General features: G+C 41.2%; 1 protein-coding gene across 13 annotated transcripts in view; it reads left to right on the forward strand.

Annotated features, from left to right (window-relative positions):
- Positions 1-13,578, forward strand: part of DENND5A (DENN domain containing 5A) — a 70,878-nt gene extending 57,300 nt beyond the window's left edge. For 12 of the 13 annotated variants that reach the window (XM_056353692.1, XM_056353693.1, XM_056353695.1 and 9 more), the window contains 8 exons: positions 21-142; positions 2,075-2,220; positions 2,784-2,902; positions 4,047-4,228; positions 6,119-6,201; positions 7,505-7,628; positions 8,629-8,797; positions 9,508-13,578. In XM_056353692.1, coding sequence (XP_056209667.1) covers positions 21-142; positions 2,075-2,220; positions 2,784-2,902; positions 4,047-4,228; positions 6,119-6,201; positions 7,505-7,628; positions 8,629-8,797; positions 9,508-9,691 — 1,129 coding nt within the window. In that variant the 3' untranslated portion in view covers positions 9,692-13,578. Of the gene's footprint in view, positions 1-20; positions 143-2,074; positions 2,221-2,783; positions 2,903-4,046; positions 4,229-6,118; positions 6,202-7,504; positions 7,629-8,628; positions 8,798-9,507 lie in introns of those variants that run through there. The other variant, XR_008824241.1, reaches the window with a different exon arrangement.
- The last annotated feature ends 2,584 nt before the right edge of the window (positions 13,579-16,162 follow it).

The raw sequence follows: 16,162 nt of genomic DNA on the forward strand, positions 1-16,162 counted from the left end.
TATTTGTTTTGCCTTGTCAGAAAACTCTACAAGCGTTACGCATTCCTCCGCTGTGATGATGAGAAAGAACAATTCTTATATCATCTCCTGTCATTCAATGCTGTTGATTACTTTTGCTTTACCAATGTTTTCACAACAATCTGTAAGTATTTGCTTTCCCTGGATCCCTGATTTCCAGATTTGGTTGAGTCCTTATCCAAAAATCTTAACAGCTTTGATCAACACACCTTAACCTAATATCTTAACCTAATTGTTTTGTTTTCCTCCTGGTATCTGTCTGTGTATGCTGTATCACAATTTCTGTGATCCTCTCTGGTGGGCAGTAGTCTCTCTTTGTGCTGCTAAAGGCTTTTGTTTCTGCCTTCGTAAAACACGCAGCTTTAATCCTTTTAGTTGGGGGAGATTTCTCAACAGAAAATTTGATGGGGGGCTTGTTTGCAAGAACAGTATGGATTGCTCGTTATCAAGGTAAGAATACTAACATGTGCTAGGACTTAAAAAACAAAAAACTTTCTCCTTTTCATGCTCAGCCTACTTTGTCACATGTGTGTGTCTGAGGTTGGGATAACAACGAAATGCCCATCCAGGGCTACTTCAGAACTCTGCAACAATTGAAGTACTTAAAAAAACCAAACCAAAACAAAAGCCCTAGAGAAACTTTTAACCTGTTGCTGATGCCTAAATGTGTTTCAGAGTTCTTGTGCATTTGTGTGCCTGCTGCCACAGGACCTCACTAGTAAGTTGGAAGGAAAGACTTTAGCAAAGCTTATAAAATTATGGGTAGGGGTGTGTGAAAGGACCTCTGTGGCTCCATGATAGGAGCCACCCTTGATGGCTATGATCCATATTTGTGTGCATGAAAGACAAAGCAAGCAGACATCTAAGCAAAACAGGTTTTGGTCTTGTCGGCAGGTTCTGGATGATGCTAAGATCTGGTCTGCTGGATGCAGTTAAATTTTCACTTCATTTAAGGCTATCAGCACAAAAGATAAAAAGGGAAATGTTAATTAATTCTTAAATGCTATGAGCATCAAGCTTTTAAGAAAATTCAACCACCAAGTGCTTTCTTGAGGGCACTGACAACTGAGGAGATGCTGGGGGAGAAATGTATTAAACGCCTCAGCTGAAAAGCCCTAACTGTAATCCAGTTATGCACTATAAAAGAAGGGCAGATCGCCAAGAAACACAATGACCATTCAGATAATCGGATTTTGTTATAAAAGTTTGTTTAATAGGGGGCTGTGTGAGATGTTAGGCGATTGAAGAGCACATGCATTTCACCAGGAGCACATGCCTCCTGAGTCAGAAAAGGGGCTGTAACTCAGGTGATACTAGGTTGAATTAGTTACTGATAAATCAGGGGGCAAGAAGGCATTTGAGCATGTGTGTGTGTGGTGTCAGTTAGAGGGGAAGAAAGTTGTTTGTTCTTTTAAAATCAGGAAGTCTTGCAATTAGCATAACTAAGAGCAATATGATACAGGGAAACTCGCAGCTTTATAATGTGTTTTCACTGAATTTGTTCAGTCGTAGCAGTGAACGCTGCTGCAAGCAAGCCCTGCAAGCAAAGGCTTTGGTTAGTAATTGAATGGGAATTTGTGTTTGTCATGTAGTGTGCATACATGCACACACAAAAGGAGGCAGTTAAGCAGCTGAGCATGGAGTTGGCATGCTGCACTGCGTTGAAGTTCTGGATACGTGAATATTCTGTCTTTACTTCCTTGTCTTTAAGCTGGGGACAAGTAACCATCTTCATGACACGTGTTGAGGCTGGTAAATGAAAAATTATTATACCCATATGGAGGCATTATTCCATCCATATTTCTTTTTTCACTTGACAGTGGTTTGCTGTCAGCTGTGCTTCTTGATGACTGCTATGTGTACACTTTCTGATTGTCAATCAGTGCTTAGTGTGCAAGTGTTAGCAGCATGATTTAAATAGCAGCTCTGACGATGTTTTAACATTTCATGGTACTGCAGTAATATTTTGACTTACCTTTCCCCCCTCTCTTTATTAAAGAAGTTACCTATTTATCCTCCTTCATTTTTGAAGTGTTATTTCTTCTTGTTTTTACAGTGATACCATACCATATATTGATTGTTCCTAGCAAGAAACTTGGTGGTTCAATGTTTACAGCCAATCCTTGGATCTGTATCTCGGGAGAACTGGGTGAAACAGGAGTCCTGCAGATTCCCAGGAATATATTAGAAATGACTTTTGAGGTTGGTATTGCTTGATACAAAAAATGCTTTGAATGTTCTGTTTGTTCAGTTTAAAATTCTCCCCTTGCTGTGCTATCTTGCCACACATTTCATATCTTTAGTCTGTGTGGTTAGTCACAAATACTTCCTGTGCCTCTACATAGCACATTTAATCTATATTTAATGACATGCAGAGCAAAATGACTGACAAATCCTTGGTGCAAGGATGGACAAGACTATCTTTATATTACAGCTTTGTGCTGTAATGGTGGGAGGTGTTATACCCTCTTCTATTGGAAACAAGTGATTTTTGTGTGTGTGCATGCACTGGATAAAATTTAATTGAAAAAGCTATTTCAACTGATGATGTCTCTGCTGGTCAAAATAGTAGTTAACAAAACAAAGCAAACCAAACAAAAACAAAGCAAGTGGCCTACCCCTAAAAAGCCCAGAATCAGTTGTGCTTTCAGAAGAGGGGAACCACGTTTCTGATTCCCTGTCTTAGCATGTTCCCTAATAGTTTACTCCTCCGGCATGCTGCTCTCTTTCAGTTTACTCTGACAAACTCTGTGTTCAATTTGCAGTGCCAGAACCTGGGAAAACTGACCACAGTCCAAATAGGACATGATAATTCAGGACTGTATGCCAAGTGGCTAGTGGAATATGTTATGGTCAGAAATGAAATAACAGGGCATACTTACAAGTAAGTATCATCCCGATGTTTCATGTTGGGTAAGTAGAATTTCTGCAGGGAGCTGATTAGAAAGGTCTTATGTCCTGAGACTCTGTGTCTGCAGTTGCTGCTACCTGAAGGCAGAGAAAGATCACTTGGCTTCTGGCATGTTGTGATTCTTAAAAAATTGAACAGAGTTTTCAGTTTGCAGATGCTTGTGTCCAGCCTCAAAACATTGGTGGAGAAGACGAGTTGACTGTTGGGCATGTTAAAAATGATCTGCCTTGAGCCCAGGGAAGAAATAGCAAGTTAGAGCTTGCTGCTTACCAACTATGGCCGGTATTTTGTATTAAAGGCTGAGTGCTGCAGGTGTTACAGAGAGGCCTTTGGACACAAGCTGGGACACAAGGACTTATGAGTGTTAGAAACCTGTGTTTACACAGTGAAGGTAAAGAAATGAGATTTCTGTAAGAATGACGTTTATTTGTGTAGGATACAGCATAGTTTGATGCCCTGGCCTTTTTTTAGAGAAACTGTCAGGCTCATGTTGATGACAAATTGGCGGGTAAGTCCACTCGGTTCTCCATGCCAGTTTGTAATTAAATAAAGAGGCAAGATTCTATTTTTGGATGCTGTTCAGTTTTCTGATTAAGCTGATTAAACTGACATCAACATTGGTTCATGGAGAGTGATAATGAGCAAGTGAGCACATATGCTTTCTAGTGTCTGATTTAATATTCCAATTCCAATAGATGTATTGGTGTTTTGGCATTTAAGTATATGTTTGGGATTTTTTGTTTGGGTATTGTTTTTTGGTTGGTTTTTTTTTGTGGCTGACCCATCTATAGGGTGTAGTGGGTCTTTCTCTTCTACCTCTTTTGCCTCTGCAAGAGGCAAGACACAAGACTGTCTGCCACATTTTGCTTTGTAGATCATGGTCATCTAGTGCAACATTTAGTACAAACTTGGAACAAAGAAGCTGTTTTATTTTTGCTCCCTCTGCTGGCAAAAGCCAAACCAAAGACTTTGTTACTTGTTGCTGGATGAGTGAAATAGTTGTAATGACTGTACTGGGAGAATTTGGGTTTTATGCAACCGCAGTTGGAAGTCTTTGGCGTGGAAAATTGAATCTGGGTTGAAGGATTCGATCCACATATCTCCTTTACGTTCTTAGGTTTCCCTGTGGAAGGTGGCTTGGAAAGGGAATGGATGACGGCAGCTTAGAGAGGATCCTGGTGGGAGAGCTGCTGACTTCGCACACTGAGGTTGATGAGCGGCAGTGCCGAACCCCTCCTTTGCAGCAGTCACCCAGCATGATCAGAAGATTTGTCACTATATCACCAAACAACAAGCCAAGTGAGTGGTGGGGGACGCCTGGTCTTGCTGTTGTGCATCATTGCCTGAGGAGAGCTGCTTGCCAACAGAACTTTAGGTTGTCTTGTATTTTAGAACTGTAGCTTGGAGAGGACCTGTGAAACTCACTTAGCCCAACCCCCTGTTCAAAGCCCTGCTAACTTCTGATTTACAATCCTGAACAACCTCTTCTATCTACTCAAATTTTGACAGTCTCCGAGGATGGAAGGGAGATGTCTCTGGACTCCTGGTCCAGTGCTTAGCTGCCCTAGTGGTGCTTTATTTATCCTTGTACTTCATCTGTGGAATGAATATGTATTGGGTTTGTGTGGGAAGGTTTTAGTAACAGGGAGGGCTACAGGGGTGGCTTCTGTGAGAAACTGCCAGAAGCTTCCCCTGTGTCCAGTGGAGCCCATGCCAGCTGGCTCCAAGATGGACCCACTGCTGGCCAAGGCCGAGCCCATCAGTGACGGTGGTACCATCTCTGGGATAACATATTTAAGACAGGGGGAAAAACTGCGCAGTGTCAGCTGGAGAGGGGAGTGAGAATGTGTGAGAGCAACAACCCTGCAGCCCCCCAGGTCAGTGCAGAAGGAGGGGCAGGAGGGGCTCCAGGCACCAGAGCAGAGATTCCCCGACAGCCCGTGGTGAAGCCCATGGTGGGGCAGGCTGTGCCCTCAGCCCGTGGAGGTTAACGGTGGGGCAGATCCCCACCTGCAGCCCGGGGATGGTCCCACGCTGGAGGAGGGGGATGCCTGAAGGAGGCTGTGACCCCACGAGGGACCCACGCTGGTGCAGGCTGTGCCTGAAGGACTGCACCCTGTAGGAGGGACCCACGCTGAAGCGGTTTATGAAGAACTGTAACCCATGGGAGAGACTCACGTTGGAGAAGTCCATGGAGGACTGTCTCCTGTGGGAGGGACCCCAGGCTGGAGCAGAGGCAGTGTGAGGAACCCTCCCTCTGAGGACGAAGGAGTGGCAGAGACAGCGTGTAATGAACTGACCACAACCCCCACTCCCTGTCCCTCTGTACCGCTGGAGGGGAGGAGGTAGGGAAACGAGTAACGTTAAGCCTGGGAAGAAGAGAGGGGTGGGAGGAAGATGTTTTAATATTTTATTTTATTTCTCATTATCCTACTCTGATTTGATTTGTAATGAATTAAACCAATTTCCCCAAGTTGACTCTGTTTTGCCTGTGATGGTAGTTGCTGAGTGACCTCTCCCTGCCCTTCTCTCGACCCACAAGCCTTTCATTGTATTTTTTCCCCCTGCCCAGTTGAGGAGGGGGAGTGATGGAGGGGCTTTGGTGGGCACCTGGTGTCTAGCCAGGGTCAACCCACCACACAGTGCTATGGAGGAAGGTAGAAATTTTCTGTCCTGTCTCTGTCTCTTCTTCATGAATGAAAAAGCTTGCTAGTGGTTTCTGTTCATGGACTTTAGTTTTCCATTGAGATCACTGTTCCAGGGTTGTCTTATTCCTGATAAACCCGGTGGTTGCTTTGCTCCCAAGCATGCTTGGGTTTACAGTGAAACTATCACAGGAATTATTTCCAGGATGCTCAGATTTGGTGGTCCTCATTGAAGCACAGCTCCTTTTCTTAATTTTGGGCCCTGGTCTGAAAAATCACATAAGACATAAAAACCCTTTCCACCTGTTGGTGTGTTGAAACACCACAGTGTTAGCTTCGATGTAAAACCATTTCTACCTCCTCCACAGTAAATAAAAATAAAATAGGATTTCTATTACCCACATTCCAACACCTTTTCACTAGCAGCAGGAGTCATACAGATTTGTGCTCCTCTTCTTTTTTTGTGGTATGCCTTATCCCTTGTGCACAGGTACAGTTTCTAAAGCTGTTACGGAGTGACTGGATATATTTTTGTATTTTGCAGAGTTAAATACTGGTCAGATACAAGAAGCTATTGGTGAAGCTGTCAATGGTATTGTCAAGCATTTCCACAAGCCAGAGAAGGAGGTGAGGATTTGTGTGTGTAGTGGCACTCCTGTCTTAAAACTCTTCTTAGTAAGGATTGGAGAATATATAACTGAAATAACTAAACTGAATGAACAGTGATCTGTTTGAAAATTTCTTAAGTGGAGCAAAAATAAGGTAATGAGACTACACCATTGGAAGAGGACATCCTCAAGTGCCTCAGTTTTGCTGCTAACTGGAGCATTAATTTAGATGTTAACATTCTGGTATTGGAAATTGAGTTATTAGTAAAATTGTGCCAAGGATTCTGCCTGTACCACTGTTAAGAGTGTTGCCTCTTGTTTAGTTTGTTCTGGATTAACTGACATTTTACATTTACATTTGAGTGCTGAGTAGTTTTTTGTATGCCTGTTGTGCATTATCTTTGCTACTTAAAACATGAAAACCCGTGGGCTGCTGTAAATAACCAACAGAAACAAAAAAGACCCACGCCCAAACACCCACACTTCCCCCGGCAAGTGAAGCAGAAGTGCTGTCAAAGACTCTGGTATGCTTCTCATTACACATGTAATCATCTTAACTGACTTGGCAGTTGTTTCCTGAAACAAACCTAAGAAGCATGCCTCTGTCAAACTGTCACAACCCAGCCCTTGTGAGCCAGGGGGATGTAGAGCAGAGTTGACTCCAGTGAGGATCTCTCTTGGAGAGTTATTAATTTTTTACAAATAGGTCGTCCCATTCCTTCTGCATCCATCTTTTCTAAGCTCAGTATAGAATGGCAAATTCGTATACAGTATAATTCTGGTTGATGATTTTATTTACACAGTAATCTCAAGTGGTCGTGCACTGTTTTTGCAAAACAGAATTTGCCATCATGTTCTAGTAAGAATTTGGCTTTTTTTCTGAGATTTAAAAACTGCATTAAATGTTGTTTTTGTTGATAAGCAAACAGTCTGAGGCACCTGCTACAATGGACCTGTGATCTTTATTGCTTAGTAAAAGAGGAAAATATTTTATGAATTATCTGCATGGTGGTCGTTATTACAGGTAAAGTCTGCTCATAATCTTTATCTTGGCTTTTTCATGGCTTCACTTGATGATGACGAGGCACTGAGATTGCTTTCTTCAGCCTCATTCTTAGAGGTCAACACTGTTTTGAATGCTCAGGACTTGTGAGAACTGGGTCATCCTGATCCTGTCTGGGACCACTGTTTGACAGTAGACTGTAACCTGGGGCATCAATGTATTTAAAAACGGGTTTCAGTAGTAGGTGCAGGAGACACTTGTTTTCCAGACTTCCAAACTGAGATAATAAGTGTGTGGGCTTTCCGTGTGTGCTTGGCAGAGAGGCAGTCTGACGCTGTTGCTGTGTGGAGAAAGTGGACTTGTTTCAGCTCTTGAGCAAGTGTTTCAGCATGGATTTAAATCACCAAGACTCTTCAAAAACGTCTTTATTTGGGACTTTTTAGGTAAGTGGGAGGAAGACATACCAGAGCTGGTTTGTGGCTTTGAAATATATCTGTGTGTTCTTTATCATTGTTACTGTGTCTCAGCTGGTGTGAACAGCCTACTTCTTGAAGGCATCTTGGCAGCTGAATTGCCATAAGGGCTCTTGCCTTGAACTGTTGAGAGAAAGAGCATTTGTCTTCTGCCAAAGTTGACACTGTACTTAATACAGTGACTGGATTTGTCCTTCTAGCAGTAGTAGTGTAAAAAAAAAAATTTCTTAGTGAGGAAGAATTATTTAAATAAGGTGGTGAATTGACATGGTAACCTTGTTCTTAGTTAAGCATGGTGAAAGCAATAAATCACACTTAAGAGGTTGAGTTGCCTTATAAAGCACAACAGATGGATCTGTTGGTACTTACTGGATGTTGTAATAAAGGGGTTATAAGCATACATTTTTCACACTGTCCAGATCCTTTGACATAAAGCTGAATAAATCAACCGAGTACACAAACACCTTTTAGAAAATTGATTATTTTTAATGGTGTTTCTGTTGTTTTGAGTAGGTACTTTGACATTACTCTTCTCCTTATGTCACCATTTTGCTGTAGCATCTCAAAATTCAGTAGATACAAGGACCTCTTCAGCATGGTTCAGAGGGAAGAAAGCGGAATCCCAGTTTTGCACATGGGGAACACAAGACTGAATCAAACATGAAAAAACCCCAGTGCCTAAATGTAATCATTCAGGAAATTCATGGACAAGCTTTGAATTTAGGTCTTTAAACTTTTACGTGTCCACTCTGTAATAGACACTCATGCTTTTTTGCCAGTGGTCTGATAGCCTTGTGGATTTGTAAGCATGATTCCTGGGAAAAAAACTATACTGAGACGGTATCAAATCAAATAATCTAAATTTGAAGGTCATAGTACATAATTATTTTATTCCAAGCACAAGAGAATGATATTTTAGGACTGCTATATGTGCTGATGAAACTTTATTATCTCCTATGATTCTTTTAAGAAAAAGCACAAACATACTATGAGACCCTTGAGCAAAATGAGATGGTCCCAGAAGAGAACTGGCAGACAAGGGCCAGGAATTTCTGTCGTTTTATCACTGCGATCAACAACACCCCTAGAAACATTGGGAAGGATGGCAAGTTTCAGATGCTGGTGTGTCTTGGAGCCAGGTATAGAGAAACTTCTTTATTATTATTGACATTTTAATAAAATGAAGTGTTGCACATCAGTAAGATAAAGCCACGCAACTACTGGGTGGTGCAGTTTGGCTGTTACTTAACACAGTTCTTTGTAACTAAAGATGGGTCGAGTGAACCATGCCCTGACTTGAGTTCTTGGGCATGTGAAGTGTCGGAAATTGGAGATAAAAAAACTGAGTTTCCCAATGAGCTGACTAGCTGAATCAAGAGAGAAAGGTAGTAAGCTGGTGTGAATAGCCTCCCTCTGGTGTACCACTAGCAAGGTCGGAAAATAGAAAACCATCCTCACTGAGGTCTGGTGAGTGATGGCTAGGTGACTTCCCCACCTTCTCCTTTCTCATTATAGGAGATGGGTGAGAGGGAAGCTGGGGCCATCTGGAAGCCTCTTGACCCAAAGTCAGTAGGGAAGGCTAGTGACTTTGGGCCTGCTTGGGACTTCCAGGCCTCCAGGGAAATACATCTTTGGATGCGAGAGGTGGAAGGCCTAGAAACATGGCTGTCGGGGATGCTCCGTACTTAAACAGGTTCCACAGTTACCTCCCATTTTCCTGGCTTATAACAGTAGACAGAGAAGATGGTAGGTCTGTTTAGAAGGCAAAGAATAAAACCCATGTCAGTGAAAATGAGAAATTAACTGGGCTTTATTTTTTATTTCCATATTACAATTGTCACTTTGTCAGAGACCACCTTTTGCATCACTGGATCGCCCTACTCGCGGACTGCCCGATCACAGCACAGATGTATGAAGACATAGCATTGATTAAGGATCATACTCTTGTGAATTCTTTGATTCGCGTGCTGCAGACCTTGCAGGAGTTCAACATTACGCTGGAGGCATCTCTTGTCAAAGGAATCGATATTTGACCTCTTGTCCCACAGGAAAAACTATCTTTAAAAAAAAAAAAAAAGCAACAAGGAGTGAATCTCGTTAGTATGCAAAAGTTCTGTCTTGCCAGTACATTGTATCGTGAACTTGTTCATGGCCCCAAGATGCAACTTTGACTTTTCTTGAAGGAAACTCCAAAAATAGTACAGGCAAATGGATAGAAGCTGTAAACTCAATGTAAAAAAAAAGAGGATTTTGGTATAAATCTATTTTAGAGTTTATTTGCTGATTTGCTTTTTACACACTTTCATGTGAAAGAGATAGAGATGAGTATTGTGCAGCTTATTTTAAAGCTGCAGTATTTCCTTGCCATAGAAAATGTGCAGTGAGCCTTTCAGCATTCTGTGAACTTGCCTTCAGATATGCTGTATGTCATAGACCCCAATGTATACACTCCATTTCTGCTGAGAAGGTCATTCTATAGTTTTTAAACTAATATTTTATATATTAACATTATTACCAATGTTTGATTTTTAATGTATTGGGTCATGTTTTGCTGCAAGGGAACTACAAATCTGATGTGTGCTTTTTTTTAATAGCTCCAAAGCACTGGTTTGTCAACAAATCATTTTTTCCTTTATTTTTGTTGTCAGTATTATTTTTAGTGAAATCCAGGAGACTGAACCGTGAAATGTGCAGAGATCAAAGTAATATTTTTCATATTGGTATGTAATTGCACAAAAGAAATTAAGTGTGTTTTTTAACTGATGTTTTTATTTATTTAACCTATCATTGTGTTTTGTAAGTTTGTCTTTAAAAAAAACCTTCTGTTATACAACTGGCTATATTATGTTGCAATTCAGAATTTACAGTGCAGCCCACTTAAATGAAAAACCTGGAATAAGTATTCATAACACAAAAGTGTTTCCACTTGAACTAGCCTTTTGAATTTTGCTATTATGGTTGCTGCTGGTAATTTTCTTAACTGCTAATAAAGAGGGACATGAGTTCCCCAAATGCCACATGACTAAACAAAGAATTTTATGCCCCCACAAATTAATAACAGTATACCTTACTAACATATATAAGGATTTCTTAATTTTTTGAAAAGACAGTGAGTAGTAAGGTTTTTTTCTTTTCCTTATGAATGAATATTTCTTGGATCCTGTTATCACAGTCTGCTTCGTTTGGGATGCTTTTGTTTTTAGCAGAGAAAGCTTCATAAAGTCTGTTTTACAATAAAACACAAACATTTTGAAAGCTTAATTTATTGGAGATCTGGAACTTGGCAAATGCCTAAAAGGCATCTCTGTTCATTTGAGTCCTCTGATAACAATCTCTTTGAAATGAAGATGTGACTGAAGAACAGGCTGATTTATCAGCATCACAAATTACTGTACAGAAATTCAGGGCTATGTATTTAAGAGGTCTCCACTGTATAAACTTATCTCAGTATTGTCTCTCTTTTGAGAAGCCGAGTCCAACTTTTTGGTTCATACAATGTTGTAGCACCTTTTCTTTACCTACAGCATAGTCACATCTTGTGATAGTTTTATTTCCATAATTTATAAGTATAGCACATGTATTAAATTTTTGAATATTTTTACTTTTGTCCTATTTATTTCATTATTAAACTGAGAAGTTCCATTGTCACTGCTTATCAGAGCAAGATTCTTTTTTGATTTCACAGTAGCATTAGGAAGACGTGAGGGCAGTGTCCAAGCCACTCCTCGTGCTGGGTGGATGCGAGTTCTTTTGCAGTTTGGAGCTTACAGGAGCATTTCACAGAAGTATTTTGTGTGTGCAGGTTTGGTTTTGTTCTTTTGGGTTTTTTTGGGTTTTTTTCCATATTTGGAAGGGCAAAAATAAAACAGATGTACTTTATTCTAAGAATTTTGTGTATTCAACTTAATATGTTGGGATAATGTTTATATGTTTGCCCTGAATTGCTTGCTTATGTATTAATAATAGCAAACACACACCCCCAGTTTTACAGTGCTTTCAGCTATATATATTTAAGATTATTTTATTTGGCCTGTGTATTTCACAGGGAATATGTCCACATAAGAAAGGAGAGTTGGATTAATTATTTTGACCTTAACGGATCAGTTGATCCTGCTAAACCCGTATCTCTCACAGTATGAAGTATGGATTAATTTTATCTTGCATGAGGTAATTAACCCTGAATGAAGGTTCTTTTTTCTTTACAAGTTCGCCTAGTGTGTCATGATACCGTTGGTTGGATGGCTGGCTTTGGTGTGGGTCTCTGTCCTCGTTGTGACAGTCAGCGGTAGCTGGGATGGACAGCGCTGGGGGTTTACTGGTTCCGAGGTGGTGGGCGCTTTGGCTGGCCCATGGTGATGAAGCTGTCCATCGGTGACAGCTATCCGTGTGCTGGCTGTCCAGATGCAAAAGGAAGGTGCAGGGGTCATCTTCCCAGCTCCTCCATTACTTTATTTTCACAGGGAATATCACTTTGTGATAGACCCTTTCTCCTTCTCTGGCAGGGGGTCTAATCCTATTAGGATCAAAGCACTTTTTGCGTTGCAGGCTTCCTTCAAGTCTGGAAGGATTTCTCCACTGAAGGACCAGTGGAAGATTCTGAAATGCAGCAGAAAAAAATGTTGGTTTTGTTGGATCCAGAGGCCACCAAGGAGGACTGAGATATTAAGTACAGCTATGTGGTAGCCTGTGCTAGGGTTTTGGGAAGAGGTTTGCCTGGCAGATCTAAGAACAGTTCAGTCTGTAGTAGCAGCCATAATCCGTATGACTTTTCAGTGTTTACCACAAACTGACCTACTTCTTTCATTGATGTAGCTAGCATCAGTCCTACAAAATAATGGTAGGACCCAGCATTTGCTCCTTCCATGCCATTCTGCTGAACTGGATGACTCTGTATAAGAACAAGTGGTGTGGTCAGCATCTTTTCAACTAGAGCTTTGTAAAATCCATCTCCCTTTTTAAAACTTGCGTTGTTTTTTGTTCAGAAATGAGCTATAGAGTAACGCAATTGTAATTTTTTTATCTTCCCCTGTTAATTTTCTAAAATAAGGGGAGGCAGGTTTGGTAGATGCAGGTTAGGGTTTTTTTGGGTAACAGTTAATGGGAAAAGATAATGTTTTGTTAACGGCACACGTGCATTCTGTAGAGAGAAGTAGAATGATAAAAAAATGAGTAGTTCGTGATGCAGTAAATATACAGTGCTAAATTGGCCAAGCATTTACAGGCACATACCTGATTTGAGGAAATAAAAGAGGCTATCGCCTATCAACTATTTTTGCTTCTTTGATTAATGCTGTCAGAGTTGATAAAATGATACTTTATAAAAAAAGAAAATGCCAATTAATAAAGACAATTTAAATGTAATGAAATACTATGGTGATAAGTTTATACAAAAAAAAAAAAGCCTTTACTTGCCATAAATTTAACCATCTTGACATTCTGTAGCTGAAAATATATTCATCAACTGGGGACTATTCCACAACTTTTTCCATTACGAAGAGTATTTTTCACATTGTTCAAATGGGACCTAGTAGCTGGGTGATCCATATTTTTGATGTGTTTTGAATTCATGAATATGTTAAGATTTCTGCAGTGAAACTATTCAGAGTTAACTTTTTCTGTATATTGTTAAATGATTTATGTCCATAGTGCAAGGTACTATAGGATACTTGAAGATATTGTACACGTACTTCACATCTTTGTAGTTCTTTATTTTATACCTAGGCTGTTAAACTAAGATAAAGCGTCAATACCTTATGAACTATATATTTTACTACATGGGGGAACCACTGGCTTGTGTTTTTTAAGGGCGGGCATCGAAGTTTACATTATAATGACAAAACCAGGTACTGTTCTCCTTTTTTATTTTTTCTGTGACATTTCAATCCATTGGACATTAAATGTGAGTTGAATATACAAAACAGATTTACAGGTGTAGCTTATTTGCTGAATTGCAATAAAATTTGTCTTCTAACATGATAAATAGCATTAATGTGCTATTTTCGAAAGCCTCTAAGTTGGCTAATCATCTTCTCTTCTTTGCCAGGCTGCAGGTACGTATGACGTTTTAGTGCCTGATGTCGGGAGATGGTTTTTGTGCAGTTTTGTATCTGATCTGTTCAACTAGATGCCTGCCTCCCTCCCGGCACCAGCATAGCCTTCTCGCAAGCGGTTGTTGTGGGTCAGACTGCTCTCGGTGGAAGAGATGCCTTCTCAGTAATCAGGGACTGGGGAGAACAGGAAGGCAGAGGGACTAATGCAGATCTTGGAAAGTGTCTGTGAGTACCCACGTGTGTATGTGCTGCCTTTCGCTCTGTGTCAAACCGTATGAGATCATTGTTGGTTGTTTCAAACTACGAGGGAAAACACAGAAGGGAGAAGTTTGATAATTTTTTGGAAGTATCTCTGCTTCTTTCACCTCTCTTCGTTTCTGCACATGGACACAGCCTGGTCTGTGGTGGAGGCATTGTGTTAAGCCAAGCAAAATAAGAAGTGTTAAGATCTCTCGGGGGAACCATATCAGTTGTCTTGAGCTGGTGGTGATTCTGCACTACTGCAGGTGATGGTGTCATCCCATGGGCACACTGGTGGAGATGCTGAGAGGGTGAACGCAGCCTGCCCCATGCCCTGATGAGGTGGTGCTGGTGGCCTGACCCTTGGACAGGTTTTGGGGGGTGCGGTTGTAAACTTGGTACCTGCTGCCAGGCATGCCGCACTTGTGCAAATGCCAAACCCGCCTCTCATGGAAGCTGAGACCAGCTCAGTTCCCGAGCCTTATTAGACCTGCCGCTTCCAGTTCTTCTGCAGGGCGGCATGGGGCTGGACGTGGGGCAGGCCTGGATGGAGCTGCGAGGTAAGCGCAGCTTCAGAAACACGTTCACGTCATCACAGGTGGCCACGAATCTTTCAGACCTCCTGCAAAAGGGGGAAGGAACAAAAAGAACCGGGGGCTTTGGTGAGCCAAGTGTGTTGTGCAGCTGCTGGGTTCACAGCACTTTTCCAAATGTCAGGTCTGAGGTGGTTTTATAGAAGGTGATGCTAATTAACATCTGTTGGAGAAGAGAGCTTGAGTGCTAGGCATTGATTGTCTGCTGGGTAATGGGTCCAAACACGTGGGTCTAGAAATGTTATGATTTGTTGTAGTGATGACTTGGAAAGTTCTCACAAAGAAATACCAAGGTCATAGAGGTGCACCAAGCAGATCTTCGTCTAAAAGTTATTTCACCTAGCAAAAAGTGTCCTTTTTTCCTGGTTAACTCAAAGACGCATATTAATTAATAGAACATACTGTATTTAGCACTGCAGTAGACAGAAACCGTTCTTCATTTCAGTGCCACTGGCATTTTTTAAGGTGGAGATCGTACAACATTTAAAATGTCACTGGTGGATCTGATGTTTGTTTCAGGGAAGCTGTTCTTCTACCAGCGGCATAAAAAGATTTAGACAAAGAGTATAAATTACATGAGAGGGTCTTTTAGACTTCTGGTGACCAGAGGAACCCCAGATTTCCTGTTTGAGATAAGCCATGTGCAAGTCATGCTCTTGAGGAAAGCCACTGTTAAAATTGCAAAAATGCTGATTACTGAAGATGTGTCATTTTATGTAGAACTCAACAACCTATTTGGTAGCTTGGAAGACTCTTGGCTACTAAGATGGAAAGCATAAGTGCAAAAGTTTGAGTGATTCAAAGGAAAACAGTTGTTCAAAACCCACTATACATACGGAGATGTGTACGACTTAAAACTACAGCTCTGAGACATTGTGTGTGTGAAATGCTGTGGAATAATTCAATATTTGAAAGTATTTCCTCACTTGTCTGTGTCTGCCCCTTTCCCTTTTTTGTTCTGGCATCTCCTTCTGCCCCCACCCCCCCCCCCCCAAGTTGTTTTCACCTTCTGTCACAGGCCCTCATTGTGCTCGCTCAGTTGTGTTAAATTTTGGGTCAGTATGATGCACTGTCGCTCAGCCTAGCAGATCCACAACCTCTCACTACGTTAAAGTATAATGACATGGCAATCTAGATGTCTTCAAACAATGTTTGCTTATCATTAAATAATACAATCTAACAAGAATTATAAAGCATAAGGCAGTTTTTATCCCAGATTTTCAGACTAAGTATTCAACACAGGAGATCGGGTGCAGAATTTCTGGGACGTTTTTTACGTCCAGCTGCTGTACGGCAGCTTAGTTTCTCACAGGACAAAACATCTCTCAATGCAAAGCAACTTCAAGTGATACTTAAAGTGGAGGACGGAAGGAATTGGGGGTCTTATCTGTATGGAAGCGTTCCTTCGGAGCAGCAATGTTCATAGCAGTGGTGTGCTCCTGGTGGTCCAAAGAGATCCGACAGCGCTAGTGGGAAGAAGTTCTAGGTTTTGCAAGATTATAAGGCAGCGCATACATTGCTACAATTGGAAAAAGCAGACAAGTGTTCTGAGGTGCAGCTGTTCTCCAAATACAAAACAGCCAAACCTCTCTTTCCCCAAAGCATCTGTGAAACAACTGGA

Source organism: Falco biarmicus, chromosome 10 (genome assembly GCF_023638135.1).
Source record: "Falco biarmicus isolate bFalBia1 chromosome 10, bFalBia1.pri, whole genome shotgun sequence".
Lineage (NCBI taxonomy): Eukaryota > Metazoa > Chordata > Aves > Falconiformes > Falconidae > Falco > Falco biarmicus.